The sequence below is a fragment of the Leptonotus elevatus genome, chromosome 15 (assembly GCF_054856555.1).
Source record: "Leptonotus elevatus isolate MCC_2025b chromosome 15, RoL_Lele_1.0, whole genome shotgun sequence".
NCBI lineage: Eukaryota > Metazoa > Chordata > Actinopteri > Syngnathiformes > Syngnathidae > Leptonotus > Leptonotus elevatus.
This window is the reverse complement of record NC_141253.1, coordinates 10,482,114-10,510,043: the sequence shown is the minus strand read 5'-3', so window position 1 is coordinate 10,510,043 and position 27,930 is coordinate 10,482,114. Positions and strand designations below refer to the sequence as shown.

General features: G+C 37.9%; 1 protein-coding gene across 3 annotated transcripts in view; it reads left to right on the top strand.

Moving 5' to 3' along the window:
* The window catches only part of astn2 (astrotactin 2), a 229,487-nt gene that overhangs the window by 62,113 nt on the left and 139,444 nt on the right, over positions 1-27,930 (top strand). For all 3 annotated transcript variants that reach the window (XM_086096391.1, XM_086096390.1, XM_086096392.1), the window contains exon 3: positions 15,923-16,340. In XM_086096391.1, coding sequence (XP_085952517.1) covers positions 15,923-16,340 — 418 coding nt within the window. The remainder of the gene's footprint in view (positions 1-15,922; positions 16,341-27,930) is intronic.

The following is a 27,930-nucleotide window of genomic DNA, read 5'->3' as shown; positions in this document are numbered from 1 at the left end:
CATAACCTTCAATTTGAATGAGAATTAGTCTTTGTTTGGAATAGTTATATTATAATGAGCCAGCCTTTCCACGCAGCAGCTGTGTCATTTCACAGTGCAGGTATTTCCATCCCACTGAGCATTGATATGAGGACAATAGTACACTTGGGGCAGCAGTAAGAGCCTAATTTCCTTCATTAGTCCACAAGGAGGACACTCGTCTTGTTACAGAGCACCGTTCACCTCACTCTGAATGACACCATGAGCATATGTCAAGATATTCTTCATTGTTCGGTTATTCTGATTCTACTTATGGTAGTGGTAAAAACAGGGGCGGAGGAGATGGAAGTACTTCCTGCAGATGGCTCGCTGGCACGCGTCCCACGTTTTCCCATTCGCAGCTGCTGTGATTCCCGAGTTAAGGCACTCATCACATGGTTTGGTGCGCTGATATGGCTTCAAGGACGGTGCCGCTGTCGCAGTGGCTCGGCTCCCTGGGGAGGGAGAGAGAGAGTGGGAGAGCGAGAAGTCCCTGCCTTACCTCCAGCATGAACAACTGGACATTGAATTGCAAAAAGGAACTTAATAACTTGGCATACGAAGATGTGTCTAGTGAGTGTACTAAATTCAATAGTGCAATGGTAATTTATTTGTGTTTATACTCTGGAAAGGAAGGACACGTTATTAAGTGGTAACAGAGTCCTTGACTTTCTTCCTCTGTGTTTACTGAATCATTCGATCGTTTTAACGCCACCACTTTTCGATGACTCGCTTGAATTATAAAAGATGTTGACATCTTGAAGTATACGCAGCACAATTAGGTGGACCAGTGCTGGCTGTAAGGATGCGCATTGTGTTGATTCCTTCTGTTACATGAAACGTCTATTGGTTGTGTTAACTGGGGGTACGCGCCAAATTTCTCTGACTGAACATTGGGGGTCCCCTGCAGAGCAGCGGTTCTTAACCTTGTTGGAGGTACTGAACGCCACCAGTTTCCTATGCACATTCACCAAACCCTTCTTTAGAAATAAACTTGATTGAAAAATAAAATGTCTTCTTCTCCTTTTACTGGTGAACAAACCTTTTCATCAAATCTGTCTCTCTTCACCTTGTATTCAGAAAGTGTTGTGTCCAACTCAACTATGTTTTTCTTCACTTTAAAAATGGTGAAGAGACAGCTCAGCCAAGTAAAAAATAAAAAATAAAAATCTTGAACACGCTATTGTGACTCCAGGGTTCTGAAATGAGGGATAAGCTTTTACGGTCCTCAGGGATAGCTGGTGCTGCAGAAATAACAACCATTTAATACCTGACCCATTTTCAGTTTGTTTCTCTGTGAAACTGTATCCTTCCAATATTTGTACAATGCATCGCTGTCAGCCAGTTGTTCACACTACAGTATAAGACACGATCTTTCAAGTAATTGTTAAATCAACTGCGGTCCAAATGTATCCACATTTCTTGAGTTGTTTTTACAAACAAGTTTAAAAAGAATAAAGGTTTAACTTAACAGGATAAACTGTGACTCAATTATAACTAAGCAATTATAAGTGTCATTTCCGCTACATTTGTTTAAATTTTTTACATTTTCTGAAAAGAGAAAAAGGCTGTAAAAAAAAAAAGAAGAAGAGAATACAATCATAATCTGACAGCAAAAAAATTCAAATAAAAATTTGAGGGAACATGGTTTCAATATGAAACATAACTTTCAAGAATAAAATTTGTCACGATTGGGTAGTGTTTGTTGGACCCCAAAAGGAAAGAGCAGACCCAGCCAGGGCGAAAGTAACTCAATTTTAATCAACCAACAAAAAGCGCACAGCACGTGGACAAAAAGCTTACTCAACAAAAGGCGACGACTACAAAAAAGGTGTACGTCGTGGGCAAAAACAAGAAAACACAAGATCACGCCGGAGGGCGGATAACACAGAGAGGAGTGTGGGATACAAAGTAGATCAACGGAAAATGCTACTAGTCAAATGACTAGTGGTGTCCACAACAACAAGTAAGATTGCCGCTAGAAAGGTAGCAGTATCAAAACGTCAGGTATGGTGAGTAGCGTCACGGAGCAATAACCCGCCACTCCTCTCTGTTGCTGCCAGGCTTTTATTTTGGCCTGATGACCTAATGGGCAGCAACTGTGTTGGCAGGATCCGCCCTCCAGCTGTTTCCCCAGCAACTTCAAGGGAAAACAGAAACAGCTGAAAACCAAAACATGACAAAATTAGAATTTCAACAAGCAAAAAAAAAAAAAAACACTAATTATGTTTCCTATTTTTTTTTTTCTTATACCATAATTTTTTTTCTTTTAACATTTCAACTTCATTTGAATGCTTTGTCTTTTTAGACACATTTAAAGTTTGTCATTGAAAATAGCAAGCTCTTGACTTTGTGTGGAAAAGTTTAATAAATAAATACAATTTTAAAGTTGGATAGTTATTACTAAGTTTTACACGATTAGGATTTTCAGATGATCATCCATCAACAAGTTGAAAAATCGGTCATTGATTTGATAAGAAGATGGAAAAATATATATGTTACATTTTTGTGAATTGATTGTAACTCCTGAAGGGTAATTTAAACCTTTTACAGTGTCATAAGTAGGTGTTATTTTTAACAAAAGTGTTGTTTGACTGTATTTGGTGTGGACCAATATAGACACTTTTGAAGTGTTCATTTTAACTGTGTAGGTGTTGAATTAACACTGGCAATTTTGCTGTGCACTTAAAATTGAGGTCAATTTAAATGCATGGGGAACAAAATATTCAAAAAGGGATGATAAACAGCCCATCAATGGAGCCCATCAATGACGTCACTGATCAATCGGGCAAATTAAGACATTGCAGATGATCACTGATATTGCATACAATGCAAAATATTGTCAAATCCCGATCCAGCTGATCAGATCGGTATAAAGTCTAGTTATTACCTTTTATTTGATGGAAAAAGCCATACAGTACATTCTAAATTGGAAAAAATATATATTTTCTCATAATATCATTACATTAGATTATCATTTATCATTACATTGTATATGACATTGTACATTTATTCTCATCATGCTTTTTATTTTATTTTAGTTTGGCTGTAATAGTCAGCACATTGTCTTGTGTGCTTTTGACTGTGGAGGAGTTGCATTTACGTCACTAATATAATTACTCAGTGGTAGAAAGCTTATCAGCACATTTTCATAACCGCTTGTGCAAACGTACTGTGAATGTATAGTTGTTGATTTGTTTATATGCAATCATTTTATTGCGTCTTTGCCTCATATCTATTTAGCAACACAGCATTAGATTGTTTCTCTTTTTTCAGTCATTATTATGAGTGTATGCACCCTTAATTGCTGCAATAGGGAAATGAAAACAAAACACTTATTGCAGTAAGCAATATGGTCTCTGGGAAGATATGATTGCAAAATATATTAACTTCACATACGTACATATTTCTACAAATAGTGTCCGGGGGTGTTTGCTGACTCCACTGCCGTATATGAGGCAACATCAGTTGCATATTACAATTTATTTCAAAATAAAAAAAAGAGCTATTAAGTTGTGAAATGGCAAGAACAGAGCCAGACTGTGCAACATAAACATTGTGCAACATTGCAGAGCGACCACATGTCTGAGTTGCTAAAGATGCCAACTCGGCATAACACAAGATTATTTTTAACTCTTCTTTACAACCTCGACTGTAATTAATCTAAGAGACTGTTTATGTGCTTTGGTAGGTGCTGCTGTTTTGGTTAGAAACATTTCAATTGGGTCATGCTGTCTATTAGAGCAGTGATTCAGAATCACTATGCCATGGCACATAGTTTAAATTATTCAGTTTCACTTAATTGACAATTCAAGTTCTGTGTCCGATTAAAGAGGCTGAGATTTCACACCGAGTATGTAAATGTTTGAGTAAATTAAAACGCGATCATCATTATTTCATCATATGTACTTTATACCAAATTTTGGTTTGGTGTGGCGCGAGATTTTTTTTTTTCTCATGAAAAATATGTCCCTTGGCTCAATAAAGATTGCGAAACTTTGGATTAAAGGACCGTACAAAGGAAACATGATAATTTAACTGACATTGATTGATTGATTATTTTTAACACATATTAAAAGAAACTGCCAACATTTGTCAGACCACGATCTCATAATTATGTGTCTGACTATTAATTAATCTCACTTAGTGCCTTTTATTCGAGCACCCCTTGCAGAGCAGTGATGGAAAAAAAAACTTGGCATACAGAACGTCTATTTAAAACGTGTTGTTTTCTCCTCCCCTATGCGCTAACGATGGCAGATGTACTCTGGTAGCAGACATTAATGTGTCAAGCGCCAAATGGGAACATCTGTGCGCTTTCATTCCGGGTTGGAGGCTTCATTCCGACCTGTGTCAACCAGTTGTACGTAGCAAAACAAAAGCATCAAGAGTTTATTATTTGCCACATTCTCCACAGACTTGAAATGTAAATGAATATGTATGCTGTCGCGTAGTAGCTTTGCTCTATTTGCCTTTGTTTGGTTGAGTCAGTTTTGAATTCTGATTGAATTCTGATGATATATTGCAGCCAACTTTGGTATATTCTCCATGGCAACTTCAACTTAAGCTTTGAGACTATAACAAGCAGTCGCAGCTACCTTGGATGTATGCGCTCATGTTAAAAGGTCAGCCCAATGCGGCGTCACCCAGGGAATAACCAATTAAATAAATCACTTTCAATGTCACAGCAAAAGAAGGTCTGTCAAGGATTCAAATTGCTAATCACGTGTTGTGCCATCGCACCCTCACCGTTTAAGGTGAATGCATTTCTTCATCCTGTGGATTTGCTATTGTTGCAATAACAAACACTGCCCTTTTCTTTTCTCAATCAAAGTCACCCCAAGGGGCTCATTGTCCAGGCTCTCTTATTGCCTTGTTATCAACATGCTGGAGCCTTTGCCCGTTGTGACACCGCTATAAATATTGGCTTTGCCCTTCTAATCACGGCTTTTCTGTGAAATGTCACCGACAAGCGCACTGGCAGTTACCGCAATATGAAAATATGTTTTCCACACAAAGTAGTGTCAATAGTATGTTTTGTGGGCATTGTAGTCGGATATATCGTGCAGTTATGATTAAGCTTACTTTGGCAGAGATGTACACTATGGACTGGTCACCATTCAAGACAAATAAGGACCTGCACCTACAACTACTACTATAACTACCACTACCGCGGCACCACCGCCATTACTACTACTACTACTACTACTACAACTAGCCAGCCAACTAGTTGGAGTCTGGGATTAAAAATCTGATACTTGCATTTGTGAAGATGATGTTAAGTAAAATGCTAATGATAATAGCAAGAACTTCATGGATGTCAGGAAGCAATTATGAAATATTTCATGTCGAAAAAATGTTTTTTTGGGAGGAATAAGCAGTTTGGAAAATGGATGGATGGATAAAAACCCAATGTCATAGAAAACTCTAAGAGGATTCAGGCTAATATTAAGAAATTGACATCCGCCAGTGACATACTTACAGAAATGAAGGAGCTCCAGAGGCTGGACAGAGTTATTCAGGACCCAAGAGACATGGCTACAGCACTGAGGGACTTTTTTAAATTTTTTATTTTGCCTTGTGTGGCACACACGTGGGCTTTTCTGACTGCATAAATTTTCCCATCGATTTAGGGCTGCCATTTACACATCTTCACGCCAGATATTCACTCTGGGTAGAGCAAGCCTGTTGAATTGCCTGAAGTAAATTTGTTCTTATGCACTTCAGAATCAAGCTCCACGTCCTAACTTAACTACAACTGGATGGAGGAAACATCATAATGAACTTGAAGTTTAGATGCATTTACTAATAAAATAAAATAGAGCTGTGTTTTTAAACTGCCATTGTCATGTAGGTGGGGGGGAGTTTTATTTATTTTTATGCTTTTACTGACATGTGACATTGCCTATTACTTGGCTATTCGATTTGTATCACGATTCATAGGTCACGATTCGATTCGATACCGATTGATCCCGATGCAAATCTATAAATTGATTATTGCGATTTTTTGTTGCTCAAATTCAGAGAAATACTAATCAGTAAACTTGTATATGTACACTGTAAGATTTGTATGAAAATGTAGTTATTGATCTGAAAATTCAGGCTTATAACTGAGCCACTGCATTTAACAAACAGGTTGCAGTCTGTTTCGTGTTTGAACAGTACTGAAAAAAAAATAAAAATAAGGCTTAATGTTCCATTAATATAACATTCTTCCATGCTTAATGTGAGAATCCTAACCTTAAGTAAGACGTTTTGTTGAATATTCCCATAAACAAATGATGTTTAAAAATCGATTCGGCCGCATATCGGATCGATTTCGAGAATTGTGCGCTGTAATATCGCGATATACTGCTGAATCGATTTTTTCTAACACCCCTAGTACAAACATATTTTATTGAGGTAAGCAAAGAGGCACTGCGGATTAAATCAGTGCTAGCGGTCTTTACTTTTCTGTTCGTTTGTGATGTTCACCCACAACTACGAGGGGCAATTCCACTTCAAGCATGTTCCCGAAAAAAAAGGAAAGAAAGATTCTAGCAATTATGGGACCAAACATAAACACAGGAATCTACTAACCATAACAACTACATTCATTTCATTGAGGTAATGGTCTAATCATGCATTTGCTTTTGTTTCTATGCCAGTCCATCAAATTAAATCGACGTGAAACCAGTCTATGGCGTAAAAATGGTGGGAGACCGCTAATCTACATTAAATTAGAACGGTAGTTTTACGGATTTCTTAAATAAAAGACCTGCAGACATGCTTTCAGCCAAAAGCACAGTAATCTGATTTAATTACACTTATTGGATTTATTTCATCCATAAAAAGAAGAAAAAAAAAGTCAGGACTGGCCGACTGCACACTGTATCAGCTGGTGTAAAGCATTTACAAATGTAAAGCTTGTGTTACCTCTTTTACAGATTTCAATGACACAGGAGAATGTAGCCTAAATGCTGTCTCAGATGTAGCCATGCATCATCCTTGGTGGCCTTAAAAGTTCTAGAGCCAAACATGTATTTATTGACACTATTTTTCTAACAACTACTAACCATTCTCTCATGATTCTTCCAACAAATATCATCAATGACTGCATTTTGGTATATTTATTTACGGACAACAATCCTTAAAACCAGTATGCTTCAGCGTCAAATATAACTAATAATCTCGTTGCGGTATAACACATACTGTACATCATCTAAACACAAATCCGTACTGAATAATCTGTAATTTGGTTTTAGAAATCATCATTCCACTGAGACAGCTGTCTAACTCTTGCAAAATGTCAAATCCAAGCTTGACGCAAGGGGATGTCATTTGAGCTTTATTTGCAGACTTTGGAAATAATTTTGCCACAGTCGCTCGTAAACTTAATCATAAATTCTAAACTGACACTTCAACTTCTCTGAGAACTCCTTAAAGTGGATAGACTCATACTCACTTGTACGACTCATTGTGTCAGAGTGCATAACACAAACACCATGGTGTGTTACAACCTTGGAGTGCCACAAGGTTCTGTACAAACTTTAGTCTTTAAAAAAATGACTTTTCAAGTTACTGCCCACCAGCTGTCTCTTGCTAGCTGTATGCAGATGATGATGTGCAAACGAAAATATTTTATTATTTTTAAGATATTTTTTTTAATTTATATTCCAAGCCACTAAACCAATGACAGATGTTGATGTAGATGAGTAATGTGTGTGCATGTGCACTTACAATGATTAGACATATTTTCTCAATATACTCTGACCTTTAAAAAAAATAAAATAAAAAATTCAAACTTCATTGCGCCGATGCATGGTCAACTGTTAATTATGCTGGTTCTGTAGCTAATGGAGAAAGAACATCATGGAATGACATTATACGAGGAAAAATTGGCCAGGCTCCATGACAACGGGCAAACAAACAAATGCAAGGCATTATCTAAATATCAAGGCTTCTTATATAAGACTTTGTGAGTGCCATCCGCATCCATCCATTTACTCCCTCTCGAAGTACTCATTATTCTTTTCATTCTTATTCTTATAATTTTCGTTATCTTATTATTCTTCCTTGTACACATTTACATTAATTGCTTTCCATTTAAAGATAAACTGGAAAAAAAATATTAATAATTAATCACTTGTTTTTTTGCATGCAGCAAAAACCTAACATTGCTTTGTTTTAGAAACATGAAAAAATACATTTAAATATAAACAATAAAATTGTAAAAGTACGTGGAATATTAATATACTAAAAGCAAATACTAGGGGTGTTAAAAAAATCTATTTGGCAATATATCACAATATTACAGTGCACAATTCTCATATCAATTCAATATGCAGCCAAATAGATTTTTAAAGATACATTTTTAATGGAAATATTCAACAAAATGTCTTAATTAGGGTTAGAGTTCCCACTTTAAGCATGGAAGAATGTTATATTAATGGAACATTAAGCCTTAAAATTTGATTTCAATGCTGTTCAAACATGAAACAGATTCCAAACTGTTTGTTAAATAACAAATACACTGGCTCACAGTTACAAGCCTGAAATTTTCATACAAATCTACAAGTTTACTGATTAGTATTTTCTAAATTTGAGTTTAAAAAAAATCGCAATAATTGACTTGTAGATCTATATCGGGATTAATCAGTATCAAATCGAATCGTGACCTATGAATCGTGATATAGAGTGAATCGCAAGTTACTAGGCAAATCACACCCTTAGCAAATACTGTATGCAATTTTAGTTTTACAACATCAGTATTTGACATAATCCCTATGGAAATAAGGTACTGATTTTGTTAATACCTCAATTCACTGACATTATTATTCACACATTAACATTAAAGAGTAAACTGCCAAGCCCCGTTTTACCTATTTACTAACCAAAACAGGAGGACCTACCAAATCATGTAACCAGTCTCTCAGATTGAATTAAGTGTGGAGTCTTACTACATTTTGTAAGCAAGTCCCCAGTGCAGTGTTAATATCACATTTTTGAAAAAAACTCAATCTCAGACGCCGCAAAACAATGAAGTTTGCGTCAATGTTTATTTCAGTTTGTTCGTTCATTTCAGTTGCAAAAGATCCGGTCCAATTTTGTGAAATGGCCTCAAAAAGCCTGGATGTCCTACTGGAATACAGGCATATTGTGTGGCATTGGCTCCTTGCCGCTCACTTATCGCACACGCACGTACACACAGCCACACATATCAGCCCTAATTCCCTGTTGTAATTCACAAGGACGGGGCGTCAAGATCGCATTATCTGACCTCACATCTTTGGAGCTTTATGATAGAGCAGTGTAGGGTGTGAAAGATGAAGTAATGGCTGATAGGGGCTTAGGGAGATGTGGAAAGGCAGGGATGATGGAAATGTGCAATAGTTCCTTTCAACGGGAGGAACAAAATGGAAAGGTTGAATGGTTGCTGTGTAGTTAAGCTGGGGGGGAGATTTACATTCAGTTTTTCTGTTGCGCCATAATCAGATTTTGCGATTAGGCGCCGGCTTTTTGTTCAGTGTAATTTCTCCGGTGATTTGCGTGGCCCAGCCAATCTGTCCCTCCAGGATATATTGTTTAACTTCCATCAAGAAACTTTACCTTACAAATACCGATGCAAAACTTCAATGCAGTATACAATATAACCAGAGCTGAGCAAAACCGTCGTTACATCGGCATCCGCATTTTCAGCAAGACGCGAAGCCTCAAATAAGTACACAGACTGATCATCAATCAGTATTCACCAGTCAGTATTTGACGTTCCTTCTTAGTCCTTGTATTTTTTCGAGGCTTCACGTCTTTCACTCGCTGAAAATACAGAAGCATTCACCGAAAGGTGTGCACCCGTTAACACCAAGTTCCAGAATGGTATTTTGTCCCCCGACAACTCCAGCGCCCCGGACCCCTGAGTCCAGATGATGGACAGCCTGGCTTTCCCCAAGGTAATTCGGCAGAGCGGAAACACTCGGCCACAGAGCCAAGGCTTGTCATTCCAGTTGGACACAGAGAAGAGAGCAGACATTAAGGCACCTGTCACTCCAACATACCGCTGTGAGGTACTGGAGAAACAGGTTTATAGCTGAAAAAGACGGAAAGGTTGTGTATATATTCTGGATGATATCTTTAGCTTTAGGCGGTCAGAATTGAACAATTTGTAGCGTGACTGTTTTGGTGCTGTACCAAGTACTGATAAAAATCTTTCATATCCAGCTTCAAAGGAGACATATTGTGTTTTATTTCTATAATGTCAAACAGTTTCCAGTTGTTTTCATAATATGTTGTCAATATTGTTCAACTCAGCCTGAATTAAGGGAGTAACCCTGGTCATGAAAATGAGCCATCGCTCAGCCCCCAACCTTTATTGCTCGGCTAATGATATCAATATGATCATGACGTGTGGTGTAACGTTATCCCCTAACACCCCGTACAAATGTCGACAACATAGTTTATACTGCTTATTAGAAGCTAGTGCTATTTTTTTCTTTGAACATAACTCACTGCAGTTATGTCTACCTTTGGGTTTCAGATATTGAAGTGCAGCCAAGTATTTTATCAATTTATTACTATTTATTATCAAGATGGACGCTACGAAAACCACATTGTTTGTGTTTTGACTGGGATAGCACCACTGACCTTTACTGTATAAGAATGGACTAAAATGGCGCTTACTTGCCACCGGGAGAAATGAAGCCATCGGCAGCCATCTTATGTTGCCACTTGGTAAGACCACCTAACTTGAATACATTGATTTCTCTGTGGCATTTTCATGCAATATTCTGTCTGTACGGCGACATAACACCAAAGCAAGGAGACGCTCGTCATGCACATTTAATTGCTAAGAATATGATTTTTAATTTTCTCTAATATGGTATAGCTACTCAAAGAATTGTCTCCATCGTATCAATTAAAAGTAAAGACCGTTAAGAAAAAATAATCACTGTGAAATGTAAACCTTAACCTGTGAGTCATGATTAACAATACTGAGATGATATAGTCTGAATGGTCGATGCAAACAGTGAACTTTGTTTTTCAGAGACTCTCATTATTCCATACAAAGATTCTAACCTTAAAAACAAAACAAACAAAAAAATGCACTGTTAGCTGGGTTTTCAGAAAAAATGACAGACATTTTCAGTAAAAGAGGCAACGTAAGATGGCTGCCCTCTGGCTTTAGCCACTAGGGACCTATTGTTAGCCCATTCATATATACTGTAAGTCAGTGGTCTACCGCAACTTTTTTTCATGCCAGTGGTACACAGATAGACTGTTACTGAGGCGTTGCTCCAAGTGCAAAATTTAAATTACAGTAATTTCTGGACTATAAGGCGCACCCGACTATAAGCCGCAGGCGTTACCACACCGGGTTCCCGCTACTTTCTTTTCATAATGAGGGCACGCATTGTCTCACTCTCGTTCCGTCTCTCCTACTGTATTTGGGCTCACTTGGTTTGTTTTGCTCTGCCTGATGCTCTTGCGCTTCCTTTGTAGTGCGCCCCATTGTGATCTGATGGATAAGCTGCACCTTTGTATTAGCCACAGGGTTGAATGCAAGTGAAAAAAGTAGTGGCTTATTGACCAGAAATTACTGTACACTTTTGTTTTTGGATCAGTGTGCAAATTGTTGACACTATATTATGCTAAAATGATCTAATATCACTGAGAAAAAAAAGTGGATAGTGGAAATGGACTGAATGGACTGAAACATTTGCATTCATACCATACTTTCTCCAGTCAATAAAAGACGCATGTGCTTGGTATGTCAGGTGAGCGGGGGGGACTTATATAGTCATATGCAGCAGCAAGTAGGATTCTTGTCACAGCTATAACACAACAGTTGGAGTGACACGGGATTAGGTAGCACAAAGCCATTCTCAGAGGCAGAAATAATAGAAGAATCCATGACTGAAGTGATGGACACAATGTTTGAGGGTAAAGACAACGAGGAAATAAGATACTGGTGCTAAGAAAATCCCACTCTAAGTTTTACTCAACAAATTGTTTCCATTTATGTCACTATAGAATTGACATCTTAAGTCCTGTTGTTCTTTTGAATAAAAAACACATTGTGTTTTGAGTACGACAGCATAATCACATATATTCTGATTGACCTCAATAAATGGACCTTTCACCCATTAACAAAAAATAGATTCTTTTAATTGATTATGCCTACTTGTACTGTTTTTAATTTACTATGTTAGCATAATTTAGCTTTCTGACTTGTGTGCAAATTCAATTTACATTGCCGCTGTAAGAAAGAAACTTATGTCATAAAAAGATGCTCCAAAGGCTACAATCTAATCTAACGTACCTGAAAAATTTACAAGAATCTGGACATTAAATCTTTGTCCAAACATTTTTATACAGCTTGATCCTGTTTATTGTTAGTGGAATACTGGGCCATATCCCAGTTGGCTTTTGGCAAACTGTACCCTGCTCCATTCACCAGTCAATCACAGGGAGCATCCATATTTATAGACTGAACTACAATCTGGTTTGGCAGTATGGAGTCTGACCCCTCATAAATATAGCAACACTCTGTTCACATTTGTTATAAATGTGTCCTCTACTTGATCCCTGAGAAAATATAACAGTCACAAGAAATTTGTGTTCAAAAAGTGTAACAAAAGCAACAGAAAATACATTGACAGAACCTCCTTGGTGGAGGTAATGATGCTAGTACAATCTCACTCTAAAGCTGGAGGGCAGATGCTGGTTGGGAGTCTCCATTGTGCACAGATGGTGACCAAAGCACAGAGCACGTTGTGTTTTGATTAGCATTGCTGCATAAAGAAATTTTTTTCGGATTATGAGGGAATATCACGACTACGAAAATAATACTCAAATGTTCTCCCGCATAGGTCAATTAAGAAAGGGTCCACACTATTAACAGGGTTTTATTGAACTGGGCTTTCTTCAATCAAGTTGATTGAGAACCCCCCACCACCCCACCCGACTGCTTTTGTTGATCAATCATAATTTGGATCAGCAGCAATTATTTTTTTTTCAAAAGCGACAATTTTGGCATGAAGATTCACACATTGATGACTTAACATTTAATGTGTCCTACCCCAACTATTTTGGCCTACAACATAACCTTCTTAGCCTTGAGGTTGGACAAAAAAAATTGTGGAAAAATACAAATTAAGAGAAAAATTTGCAAAGCTCTTGCATCAGGTTGTCAACTCAAAGACAGCATGATTGGAGAGGAAAATTCAACCATTTTGTATTTGGTGATAATTCACAATACTCTACAACACACAGAAGATAGCACAATGCGACCGTAAATGCGGCCCGACCAGCACTTTTTTACTCGTAGCTCCTCAGCAACAAAGCAACGCGGTCCCATGGTGTGAATTAAAGTGTGACAAGAGCGTTTGCAAGGAGCCGTCCTGCTGCTGCTGCTTCTTCTGGTGTTTTATCAACACATCGATCGCTTACTGCTGTCGCCAACACAGCTGCTGGAAAATTCATCTCCACGAGGCCTATAAAGAACGACACAATGAGAAGAAGCAAGAAATATTATGGCTGCAGATTTCCCATTCTATCCAATCAGTGATGAACATTTCTGTTTCATTACTTTGGATTAGAGGCTGACACGGAAGTGGATTTTCACTCGTCCCTTCCCACTAGTGTTAATTTCGTCAGCGAAAACGAAATAAAAATCATTTCGTCATTGCACATTTTTCACCGTAGTAAAACCGCTTCAAGACGATGATGAAATTGATTGTTCATCATCAATTGATGATGAAAAACACTTACATATTTTTTATACATATTTTTCATTTGAGTATTTGGTTTCATGGCCTAAAAGTGAGTCGATTCGATTCACTTCAGTTCAATCCGATATCGGTTAATTATGGAACATCAATTCTTCTCAAATGTCAAGGACAGGATAAAAACTCCACACAGATTAAGTTCCAAAGTAAATTTTGCAGAGGCAGTAACGGGTCAAATTTTTTACTTCATTAATGAAAGTAATACAGGTTATAATCAGTTAAATGTTATACAAACATTTTTATCAGCAAGGATGATATGAAAATATTTTCATAATTATAGTTTAATAATTGTAAATATAAACTTAACATATTCTGAGTGTGCAATAAGTCTGGTATTACATTTTTTTTTTAAATTATGTAAACAATAAATTTAAAGAAACCGTAAGATACAAAAAATGGCCTTTAAAATTCTATTTTCTTAAGAATTTATGGGAAAAAGATATTTAAATAATCCATTCTTGGTTTTATGAACCGAAAAGGAAAATCAATTATATATCAATTATTAATTTTTTATTTTTTTTTACCCAGCCCTAGTATGTGTATCTTTTGATGACTCTAAGGGGGTTGTGTTTTCTTTGCTCTTTGCTAGTTTTTGGTTGTTAGGTTTATGCAAAAATCACAGATAATTTGGCTGGAAAGTTTGTTGAAGGGTAAAATATAGGATTAGTTGATCATTAGGAAATCTGACAATTGTGTGGAATTGTATAATTGCGTATTGAAGCACTTGAGTCAAAATGGGTTACAGTGGTCCCTCGCTACTTCGCAGTTCACTCATTGCGGATTCACTCTATTGCGGATTTGTATTTGGGTCCATAACTCGTACATTGTGGGGTTTACCTCGGGGTGTACCTCAATATTTTAGACCTAAACTAGACCCCCAACAATACTTGGTCCTCACGATACCAAATATAAAAAATGTTACATGGTACAACTCCTGTAGGAGCTCAATGAAACACTAGTATGACAATGTGTCCATACACTAGGGGTTAACAACATGTTGCCCATGAGCATCAATCGCCCCCGGAGGACCACATGAGCAACCTGCAGGCCAGTTCTAAATATAGATCACCAGTGATGAGACATGTTTCCTTGGTACACTGTAGAATTAATCATTTGAAAATGTAAACACTTGAAGAGATTTGATAGGAAATACAAATGAAGCACCAATTTTTACAAATTAAAATGTGCATTACATTTTTTGTTCCTTAATTCAACTTTCTCTGAGAAAGGAGTCTTGGAAGAACAAACATGTAGCGTATTCATCAGTAATGAAAGCAAAGTAAATAAATGAATTGAAGGCTGAAGAGGAAATTGCGCTGGAAGTAAGTTATGAGGAAGCACAAAGCTCATTACTCATCTGCTCTCAGACAGAATTGACAGCTAAAATGAAACCAGTGCTAGCAAGCGCTGTGTCTTACTTGAAGCCCTCCTTCAAACAATTCATTTTCCTTCTCAAGTTCCTGGAACAAAAACAATGCTTTAGTTTGATGTGTTTAAAATGTAAGTTTTCTTTTTTTTGTGTTTACTGTGACCATTTTCTATGTCACTTCATTAGCATGCAGCTGCTATGGCGACACTTCCACTATTGTATGTTGTTGCTTTTCAAAACAAATGCAATTGTGACTTAGGGGGGAGCTGTGCGGCTTTTTGTTTAAAGCTGCCATCCACAAGGAGATTAATGAACACGTTTGTCCGCGCCATCAGTCGTCCTCGGGCCGCCCCCCCTATCGACATAGTGTGATTTATGGACATCCGCACACCCGTGAGTTGGAAGTGGGAAGGGAGGTGTTGTTGTTTTTCCTCATGAAGATTGAATTTTAAATGTTGTGATGAATGACCTCTACATGTGTGTTTTTTATTTGCAATTCCCTTCCGTCACTAGCCCATGCATGTAGACTACAGTGCACATGCTTCTTTATGGACCCACTAAACTGCTGATTCTGCATTTTCTCTCTTATTACAAGCATATGTCACCTTTAGATTTCAACACACCAATGTTTCTACTGGAATGAAACTTATACACGCAATATAATGTTTTATATATGAAAATTTTGGGGGGATAAATGAGTAGTGTATATATATATATATGAAACACTACTCTATACTGTCTATTTTATGTACTATCTGATCTGTTTCCTCAGGGAGGCCTCATCGCCCTGCTCCTGCTTATTCTCCTCTTCACCCTGGTGCTGTACACCCGCCACCGATGGTGCAAGCGCCGCAGAATCCCGCAGAAGAGCGCCAGCACGGAGGCCACCCACGAGATCCACTACATCCCCTCGGTACTGCTTGGACCCCAGGGCCGAGACAGCTACCGGGGTTCGCGGAGCACCCACCAGCACGGCAGCTCCGTCATCGGCGTGCCCATCCGAGAGACGCCAATCCTGGACGATTATGATTGCGACGACGACGACCCGGTGGGACGCTCGCTGAACTCCACCCCCAACCAGCTGCACAACAAAGTGGGCGACGGGATGATGCAGGAGGACTACGGCGTCGGTTACGGAGGACACACTGACATCAAGGAGGATGATCTTACACATTCTTTTGACAAACGAGGTAAGTGCAAGGCTAAAATGAGATGGACAATCTTTTCAGATAAAAAAAAAAAATATATATATATATATATATATATATATATATATACATATATATAAAAAACAAACATATTTAAGGCATTATTATTTTTATTATTTTTATTATTATTTGTATTATGCTACTATTGTAAGACTTAAATACAATAATAATAACAATAATAATAATAATAACAGTTCATTCTTATTTGAAAATGTCTTCTCAGTGGTGGTTGTCCCCTTTCCGTGAGCATAATTTGTACATGAGCGGTGCCAGCTCCCAGATGGCCCAGCCTGGATGCTTAACTTTGGCTCGAATCAAGACCACCCCCGTTTACTGCTAGCACAGCATGTACTGCTCACATTTGGTCTCGCAGTTTAGCCCCGAGTCCTCACTGAAAACTACTCACACTTAAGGTGCATTAACTCCTGTTTTATTTACTGTTTTCTTTTATATCATTGTATTATAAAAAGGGGAGACAAATGCATTTTTCCAATGATATCAAACAATTATTGACCCTAAAGGTCTGCGGTTGGGGGTTCAAATGTGGGCTCCAGTGTTGTGTGGCCATTTTATGTTAAGAACAACAAAAAAAAACAAAAAAAAACATGAATGTTAGGTGAATTGAAGACTTTGTTCCAGTGTTCCCTACCTTTGTTTAGCTATAGCACATATTTTACATTAGAAAAATCTCAAAGATTTTAAAGAAAAAAATAAAAGAAAAAAAACTACCTTGTTCCATTTAGTGGAAGAGAATCTCATTGTTCTGCTATATGACGGTAATATAGATAGATGAAGACATATACAATATTTGTAGTTATTAATAAAGAATCTTCAGATCAATTATTGAGATTTCAAGGTGCATATAATGAATCAACAACTAATCAATTATCAAATGAATCAAGAATTAGTTTTGATAATTGATGAATCATTCAATATATCTATTTCAATTTTAAATTGTCCAAATTCTTGAAAAAAAAGTATATATTCTATTATCCCATTTCAGTAGTCCTCCATAAAAGCGGACTGATTATATTGTTTTGACCCAAAATAAAACATTTCCTTTTACTTTGGAAAACAATGATCAACAGTTTTGCCTATTTTCCTCACGTTATAGAACAAACCAGGAATTGTTTGTACACCGTCTATTTGAAATAATGTCCTAGTTTTGAAAAAAAAAAGAGATTAATGTTTTTTTTTTATCAATAAGGTTGTAATCAACAGTTTAATCAATTACTGGAATAATCAGCGTTTGTAGCCCTATTCAGATAATTTCCAGTGCCGCAGATGATGACTTTTCACAGTACAAAAAAAAATAAAAAAAAAAAAATAAAAAAATCATCACTGGATGGATGGATTTTCTGACCTATTATGTAGAAATGTAGCAAAAACACAAGGCAGGCAAGGCTGATCTAATTAAAACAAGACCTAATCATTAAATTTTCGTTCTCAGCCAAAATCAATGATTTTTTTAGATATTTTACATATAATACATAAGCTAATTAAATCATTTAGACCCTATCCCTTCTAACTTCAAGGGTGGACTGATTGTGATGGTTAGTGAACTGATGGCCAACTAATTACAGGAAGTGATGTGAAAAGCTGATGCAGTCAAGATTGGATATTTTTTTTTAAATGTTGATCATTTTAGCATCTGATTTTCTTAACAACCATCAGAAGCCTAAGGAAAGTTGCAAAAACATGAACATGGATGAGCGCAGCTTTGCGGTGCCAGAATCTAACTGTTTTGTCAAAGACATCGTCTCCACATAAAATAAGCGCATCTTTCATGTGTGCTGTAATTGAATGTGTCAGTGTCAAATGACCAAGCCCAAGTGTTGCTGTTGCTTCTTGACCCTCGCAAGATGTGATCACGGGATTGTGAAGAGCGGAGGCGAAAACGCCTTCCTGCCTTTTGTAGCGGCTGTTTGTACTCGCGTGTTTGTGGCATCTGTTGATATCCTGTTGAAAGTGGGGCACTTCTCTCCACGGTTCAACTTTGAATAATTGAAGTGGTATGCTGACGGAGTTGGAGGGAGCCCGGGTTATTTATGTCATTCTGAATCATACATCGGGCGCATGCTTTAGAAAATATCACTTTTTTTTTTATACGATCATCCTACATTGCTCAGCCCGTTAAAAAAAGTTTGTGAGTTTATGTGAAATACTGTTGCTGTGGCAACGCTATGTTCGCCAAGAAAGCAACACTGATTTTGAGGGATTTTGAAAACTCATGAAACTTGGTACACACATTAGATTAGACCTGGCAAAATGAGCAATATAGTTAGTTTAATGTGGGGGGGGGGGGGGGGAGGCATACTAGCGCCCCTACACATTTTTAACAAGGGAGTCCCAGTTGTATATTTCACCAAGCCTTACGAAAAGTTGGAGGCATTTGAAGCAGTCTGTTAGCATTAGCAAATCTGATGTGGGTTTAAGAAAATATGACTCACATATAGTTTCCTCCAAAAGTATTGGAACAGTAAGGTCGGTTCCTTTGTTTTTGTCGTATATTTAAGAAATTTGGAATTCCAGCTTTTTTTTTCATTTTATTTACATAAACATATAGATGTGTTAGACAACTCAGGGTAGAGCAACTTTTCTTTAAGCCCAAGTGAGCAGAAGTACAGTTTCAGAACAAAAATTGTTAAATTGAAGTGAATAACATTTTATTTGGTGCCTGGCCTCAGTCTTACTTGCAAAAACTGTTTGTGACTCATTGACTTCACCAGATTGTTGTAGTCTTGATCTTTCTTGGCCTTTACCCCAGCCTCTTTCAGTTCTTTTTTGTTTCTGGACTTTCTCCCTTCAGTCTCTTTTTCAGGAGGTAAAATGCATGCTTGATTGGGTTAAGGTCTGGGGATTGACTTGACCTTCCCCTAATGAAGACCTTTGTTGTGTTGGCAGTGGGCTATAGGTCATTGTCTTGTTGCATGATGAAGCTTCTCCCGATTTGTTTGGAAACATTTTGTATGTAAATTGACAGACAAAAATGGTTTTGAAGGCTGCATAATCCATTCTGCTGTGACCATCATGAGTTCTATCATTTTTTTAATTTGACAGTAGAACATCACCGGCATGTTATTAAGACCCTTAGGATATGTTTTAAATTGTGTGAACAAAATACTGCGATCAAGTTCTGAGATGACCTTACTATGATTATCTGTTTGAAGGACGTGATGCATTTTGGTCACCTTTGACCATGGTGTACAAAAGATACATTCATGTTTTATTCACAAGCAAAATACTTAAATTCTACATAAAGAGCTTACTTATCCCAAAAATGCTGCAGTAAAAAAAAACACTTGACAAGATGAATAAGGTCATAGCTGGTTGACAGCGCAGTTAGTAATGAATAAAAAATAAAAAATCTTTGCAAATTACTCCGCAATGTCATACAACTCAGGCTCTGGGCTGATGAATTCAAGCGATTCTACAAGAATTAAACTCAATTTATAAGTTTTTTTTTCTTTCTTCATGCCGTTACAATTTCGGGTGAAGGTGAATTGGTAATGTTGTTTGTCGTTCTAACTCTAATCTTTAAAATGTATCAGCCTGTTAAGAATTTTTGATTTTCAAGTAGTTGTGAATTAAACGACATTGAGTAGCTGTAAAAATATTTTATAGTCACATCAATAGGGACAGTTCATAGCTCTCAGTCATGAATTCAGCAAAGGAGAAAAATGTGACTGCAAACTGATTGTGAACATGTGTCTTTAAGTCCTCCCTCTATTGGGTCATCTGTAGGGTAAGGCACCAAGCTTGAGCTCTTGGGAAAAAATTGCTTCATTCTTTCTACAAGAGACGACACTATCGAATATTTTTGGACTCATTTATTCTATCGATTGCTCGAATAATCAGATACAATTTTATTCTGCATTAAAGGATATTGAAGAAACTTTTTTCCCAGGTTACTTTTTATTTACCAATTATTGTTTATTTAGTGTGGCTAAACATCGATTAAGCAATATCACGAACCAAACCGTTATTGTCAGTCTGTCATTTTATTTGAACCACACTTTCGTCATCACTTTGTCACCACTATTTTAGGACCTTCCGATCAAGGTGTGCATTACGTTAGTACTACTGACATACTGTCGTCATTTGTCAATTGTCAACAAAACGGGCGTCCGTCAGTAACGGACTGAGAGGTCCGTCGTTAATTGACCCGGTTAGTGAAGATTACGTTGGCGGAGGAAAGTTCCGCCATCAGTTAAAGGTTCCTGCCATTCGTCATTCATTTGCCACCTCTGGGTTTGAAGTGGTGTGGATCAAACATTCTGCATGTTACTCTTTGTGGCTACCTTTTTAAACCTCTCAAAGGGTCTAATTTATGGATGAGTTCCTACTTATTTGACACTTTCTAAATAAGTCTGTCTGGGATCCACTATGCACAATTTGGCATTTTCCAAGAGACAGAACACAAAGCTTTTTAATTTGATGCTTCTGCTTCCATATCTGCGTGGAGGGGGTGGCATTTGAGTAAGGGGGCAATTAACTTGTGTCCCAGCGGCTGATCCACACCACAAGGCAACCCAGACGGAAGCTTTTAAATACCAGGCTGCCTTTTTCACTGGCATTCCTGCCATGTTATTTTAAATCCAATATCATTTTAATGGATTAAGGCACTCGTCTCTTTGTTTTAACACCTCAAAATGTGGTCACAGGTTGAGATCAATTTGATATGAATTATGGGCATAGGTGTCAGAGATATTTGAATTAGGTAGTTAAAAAGAATTACAAAAGAGATCACCATCACACCTCCGGCATCCTCCCAAAGCCCATCTGACACTCAGCATGCTCCTGCTAGCTGCTTCTACTACACGGCAAAGTCTGTGTTCTACATTCACAGTGCTCATGTGCCCGGAGTCACTGGGTTTAACAGTAGCAGTGGGATCCAATGCTAGCAATGTAGCAAAGGTTTAGAGGCTCTTAAGCCCTCTGCAACTAGTGTTTATTCATGCAGCTATAATTAAAACACATCTGTGTATTATCTTCAAATTACCCCGACATTGTTTTACACTTCAAAAGAGTAATGCGGGAGGCTGTAAAAACTATAACACACTGAAAAAAAACGTAAAAAAAAAATGCTGCAGCTTTCAGAGCTTAACTAACATAATTTCTAGCTGTCCTCAAATCATACAGCATAATGATGAATCGGATCAACCTGAAGTGGTTTATGTCACCCATATGGTATTGGCTAGGCATGCCTGAAACCATGACCTGGTCCTAAAAATAGTGCCTTGCTTTTGAATATGAAAATGTTCTGTGGGATAGGTACTCTGTCGTTAAAAGGGAAGTTTACCGTATTTTTCGGATTGTAAATCACTTAGGAGTAGAAATCGCATTTTCTGGGAAATGTGGGACCAAAAACAGAGAATCTCAGACTTGCACCCTAAATTATCGTTCCATAATCATATTTTTTAGCTCAGAAATATGGACCGTGAGCTGCTTTACTTCGACCATTTGGTATCTCATAGTGTTCTTCAAATGTGCCCTAAGTTGTTATTCAGTGTGGCTGAAAGAAAGAGTGCTGGCATGTTAGGCAGTACAGATAGAAACAGTTCAAGCACAAGCTGCAAATGGTCTATAGCATAGGCTGCATTTGGAAATGAATGGGAGGGAAGCGACTAATTACGGAATTTTTTTTCTTTTTACTGTAAAATGGCTTACCTTAACTAGAAGCCCATGACACATTGTGGCCAAAGTTAGAATCCTGATCAGTTATTGAGCCTTTTGGTGCTTGTGACTGAATTCTTGCAGTATTTATTCACAAACTCCACGAGAATCCCTTCTTGTACTGCTCTCGCTGATCCGTTCTCAACCGATCAATTTTAGGTCGGACCAATCAGCCGTTGTTTAGGGCGGGACATGCAGCTATGACGAAACCAGAAAGCGCCGACGCCGTGGGAAACAAACAAATCTAACATAGACGAATGGACGCTGCAATTAATGTTGTTCTCGCAGAATTACTCACCGTTTCTTTGTTAAATGTTGAACAGCGAGAGGCGCCTTGTGCATTTTTATCTGGTAAAGATGCTTGTGATTTTTTTTCTTTCCAAGGCGAGACTGAAGACACCATTTTCATCCATTGCCCTGATTGGTCAAAACAAACATGCACATTATGCCGCATAGTCCAATCAGCTAGAAGTATTGTGCAGAATGTCCCGCCTTTCCCGAGCAAATCACGGTGGAGCAGTCCCAGATTGATGTTGTGGAGAACTCCCCTTGAGTGAATCACAATTATCAATCTGGCAATTGCAAGGTTAAGGAAAACTAGCGTTATGTCACAAATTAGTTGCCATGACAACTGCTTCTTGTTCTTGTTCTTCTTGTTGTTCTTCTTCTTTCCTTGCTTCTTCTCCTTTATTTTTTAGGCCGGCAAATGCTTTTGGGGCATTACCGCCACCTTTTGGCCATTGGTGAAAGTGCACCACAATATTGGTCGACCACAAAATGAAAGCCAGCACAATAAAAAAAAATGGAGATTATGGGTGCAAATCCGAGCTCTTAATTTTCATATATACTGTACAAGTTGCACCTTAGTATAAGTCGCAGGCAAACTCATCGACACAGGTTGTCCAGTTCTACTAAAACTGCCATTCCAATTCTGCCATAGGAAGCCGCGCCCACCCACCAAGTTACCTGATAACCACTGCATCGGATCCGCCATCTAAAATAACTCTTATTAGTTTTATACAACAATCCCAAGGCACCCTTTTTACCTTCCTCTATGACAGCATTTGTTTTCTCCTGTCAACGTTGCGTCTTTACCACTTATTCGCAAAGAATGAAAGTGATGGCAGCGGCATCCAAGGTCACATTTTCTTCCTGAAAATTAACTTGAGACTCCAGGCGATAACCATTAACTGTGTCTGGTCTCTGGACCGACGTCCGCTGCACTCTGCTGGACATTTAATCAGTTATGATCAAGTGAGCACGTGCTGTCTGCTGCTCGCTAATATTTGTAAATTAATTCTGAGAAAAAAAGAAAAGAAAAGTTGAGCCCCCCCAGTCACATTTAATGACACCATTTTGATTATATACAGTAGGCCATTAGTTAAACCATGCATACAAAAATGTATAATGTAAATTAGGTTTTCAAGTTTCAGATTCCTGATATCCTTAGATTAGGTAGACATTTCTCGTAGCATTATGAATTGCAAACTAGCTCATATTTCCCTGCTGAATCCAACTGCTGCATTTTCCTTCCTATCTCACCTGAGTTTGTTTAGGATTTTTTATTGTACCATTAATATGCACAAATTCTGTATTTTTTTGTGTTGATTTATTTTATATTTTCAGCAAGATCAGCTCAGCACACTTAAAGATAACTCAGGCCAAAAAGTAATCAAATATATTGGCAGTATGGAAAATGAGCTAGTAAAGTGAAAAGGCTCAGATCGAAACTTTCATTTTTAGGCAGTCAATCATGAAGAAAAAATAATTTTTTTGTTCTTGCTGGCCGCTCTAGTATGAAAACCAACCGTATGGGTTTCATCAATTCTTTGTGCCGCATTGTGTTCTCGGGAAGCTGTGACGGAGAACATAATGAACAAACCCCCTCAAGCACAGTGGAGCATCTGATGCGGTCATTTGGAGGAGGAAGGACGGGAATAATTGAAGGGGCAGCCAAGACCAAGCTGCCAGGAAGTCCAGGTATAGCGCTGAGAAATGACTTTATAGTAATCCGATCCAACATAAAATATACGTTGGTCAGGACAAACGAATACACAAAAATAAAAACCCTTTCCAGCACAAATGGCTTCACCGCAGATCAATATTTGCAAGTTGATTGCAAGAGCCTTCTTTCTGTGATGTTGTTTTGAACAGTGGCTTCTGCTGTTCACTCACAAATGATGTTTCAAAGAGTTAAATTATCACACTTCTTCTGCTGTGAATTTAAATGGTTGAGAATGTTGGCAACAAAGAAACACATAATTGTTAAGTAGATGGAAAATGTTTGATCTTCATTTTTTTTTTTTAACAAATGTGTCATGCCAACAAATTCAGCTCCCTTTACTCTGTTTCAATTAGATAATTCCGCCAGAGTGCAGATATGTACTTATAAACATCTCATAAAAAATGGGAAAAAAACAAAAGTGTTGCATTTATATATTTGTTGAGTATATGTAACACTTCATAGCCCAACAGATGAAAATATGTTTGTGACAATAAAGTACATGAACTGGCGACTAGACACAAGGCTAAATACAATAGATAATCAGTAATGACATGGAACAGATGTGGGAAAGTGCAATCCGTGACTGGTGAAGACTACACAGGAAGAGGGATAGGACACACACACACACGCACACAGACACGGACACGCAGACGTGACATATTTACAGTATGTTAAAACAAATGGTCAGTGCAGGCAGAGGTAAGCAATCAACAGCCCAGCTGCTGCTTTCAAAGACTTTAAATGTTAGTTACATTTTCTCCTAACATGTAAACATTGCTTTCTTTCACCGTCATTTTTCAAAATAAAGGATGCTCAGCGGATAAATCATGAATGTTATTTTCCTGCAACCTGCTATTGGTCAACATGCGATTCTAGGGAGACTGATGTTGCCTCACAGTGTATTAAATTAACTTAATTTTCTCTGGATGTGATGAATCATCTTGGGTACGTGATAAATTGGCACCGTATTGTAATTATATTTGCATAATGTCTCTGCGCTCCATTTCCGCTGCAAAGTGCTCTGGAAAGTTCCCCACTAACAACATTTCTTGTTGACTTTGGATTATTTCAAACGCCCACCGAGTCATAATTCAGTGTTTCCCCCCCCAGGCAATGTAAAGTTATTTTATAGAGCTCAAAGGACCCCAGAGCAATTAATACACAAACAATGAAAACCTTTAATTTTTTTACATGGACTGGAAAATATGCGTGACATTCCATGCAAAGACTAAAATAAACAGTGTAGCTATTTGGCTTGTTTTCCCCTTACAAAAGAGTAAACAAATATATAAATATTGTAAATAAAAAACATAAAGCATTTTCCAAATGTTCACAAAATTTATTAAAAAAATGAACATTTGGATGGCATTATTGTCTTCTAAATCACTAATCGGCATGAACAAAGCCACAAGATCATCTTTAATACTACACAGGGAACATATTTTCAATGCATAATAATTCTCCACACAATTGTAAGAGTGTCTCTGTGCTGCTGTTTTGGCGAGCTACAGAGTTCAAATAAGCTCAGCAGTAGTTTGTCCTCACAGACTCAACGCCCCTTATAGTCACGGTGCTGCGCTCAGCATACTGCCGACGTCTGCATACGTACAGTATGAGAAAAGCACGTGTACATTTGATCCCTTTAACTTTTAAAATTGCACTGCGCCACATAAAAAGGCCATCAAAATTGCATGCCGATTTACTCGAAGACTGAACATTTGTGCTTTATGCTTGACTACATTCCCTTCAACCATTGGCATCAGCAGCATACCTCCCCCCCGGTCCAAGATGGACTTTCATTTATTAATTGATTAGCTTTCTTATCCCAGAAGGGCTCTGATTAGACAAGGAGTAATGTGACATTAAGAAAATGTTTGCAATAAAGCTTAAGGCATTAAAAAAAAAAAAAGGAATACTAATAATATGTTTGAGATAAACACACATCAACATGCCAGTTGAAGTTAAAAAGGATCCAAAAGTGAATTTGAAAACAGGATGCAAATCCTGTCTGCCACAAAACAGCCACACAAACATGGTGGACATGCACTAAAATGTTCAATTCTGATGCATTTGCATGGAGTTTCTCCGGCTTCTCCGGCGTACTTCCACATTCCCAAAAAAAGAAGAAACTTAAGTTAATTGATTATGTGAAAGATTCTTTGGGCTCTAGTTCCGTAGCAGTTTTGTGCAGGCACAAGGCTTTGCTGCGCTTATTTGCCAATTTGGCACACCCCTCTGCGCCATGCTAGACATTCCAGCATAGCGAGGCTGTGTCCTTGAAGATACGCCCGACGGAATGACTATTTAGTGGCAGAAAGTCAGTCTCAAGTTATGCCTGCCCGCAACATATTAAAACAGTGCAGCTGGTCTACCGAGATTTTGGTAAAATTCGGTGCCTGAAATTACTGAGCCTTTCTGTAAAATGTGAGTGGATATTTTGGTATATCATTCATAAATATGAAATTGTAGAAATAAATGCATTGAACACATTATTATTGTCATTATTATTTGCTGGGGTTAACTCGTATTTTTAGTTGTTATAGTGGACGCCAGGATAATATAATATGGCGTGTTGTAAACTTACCAGGCTTATATGCAACATTTTTTACATGAACATCATGCAAATCAACTTGTGATTGTGATTGGTTAGTTAAGATCCAACTGTGAACTAGAAGTGTTGACATCATCCAAATGATGCATTTTATTGGTTTAGACACGAGAATATGTCATGTCCAATGGGACCATCTGCGGGTCTCTTCTTCTTTCTCTTGTTCTTCTTCTTATTATTATTATAGTTTTTAGAAGACACGATGGCAAAGGAGGCGTCACATCGGTGTTGGGGATAGATACATGAGGTTCACGGGCATATTTAAGTTGCTAGAGGTTATCACCAGCTCATTCTAAAGTTAATGAGGGTACCGGGACAAGAGCAGTGATAGTGCTCTGGCCATGCACAAATTGATGAGTTATTTTCCACAAAGAGATTTCTCCATGTGAGATATGAGTGCACCACATTTCAAGGTAATTAAATGAGCTGCTTTTATTTGTAGAGCATGGAGTTGGCGTTGCACCCACCCACAATGGCATTTTTATTTTTTTTTATACACAGGCTGCATCTGCAGAATTACCCAAATCCGTACGGATTTGCGCCAGTCATGACAACAGAGCCCTCTGCCCAAAGTCAGGTGGGATATTTTTCATTGAGGGCCGGGGCTGTATAAGTCTGATGCACATCCTTGTTGAATTGTTTTCTGTGAAACTGACAACTTACATATTTGTTGTCACTGTTTCAGTGCCAGAAAACTTTAAACATTAATGTAGATCTTCTGTTATGTGAGTAATTTATCTGAGCATTACATTTCTTACCTTACACAAGGCACAGTCTTTTACACCAGGAAACAAATGACAGATACAATAAAACAAAACAAACCTATAAATACAAAGAAACAAACAAGGGAAGGGGAAATGTGGTATGATTAGCTTGTTCTGTCAGAATCATTTTAAGTGTTAGCTCCTCTAGTGGGTCGTTCCGCGTCAGCCTTCATCGCACTCAGGGTCTAATGAGCTATGATAATTTGTGTTTATCACTTTGAAGATTCCGCCTGTCTGGAGCAGGTCAGCATTTGCTCATATCTCTTCAGCATGCCTTAAGTGTGAAGGGACCCATCCATATTTTATTGTGGCCCCGTGGCGAGAGAAGCGAGCTATAGATAGCACCGGATCCATGCGACATAAACAACCGCGGGAACTCTTAAGACATCTTAGTGGAGGCACGAGCTGGCAGAGAAGAGGCTACATGTCAACTTGAGATGGGGTTGCTGTAATCACATCCTTTGGAATTGGCAAAGGAATCACAAAGTCATGAGGTGGCATGTTTAAATCGCTCTTTAA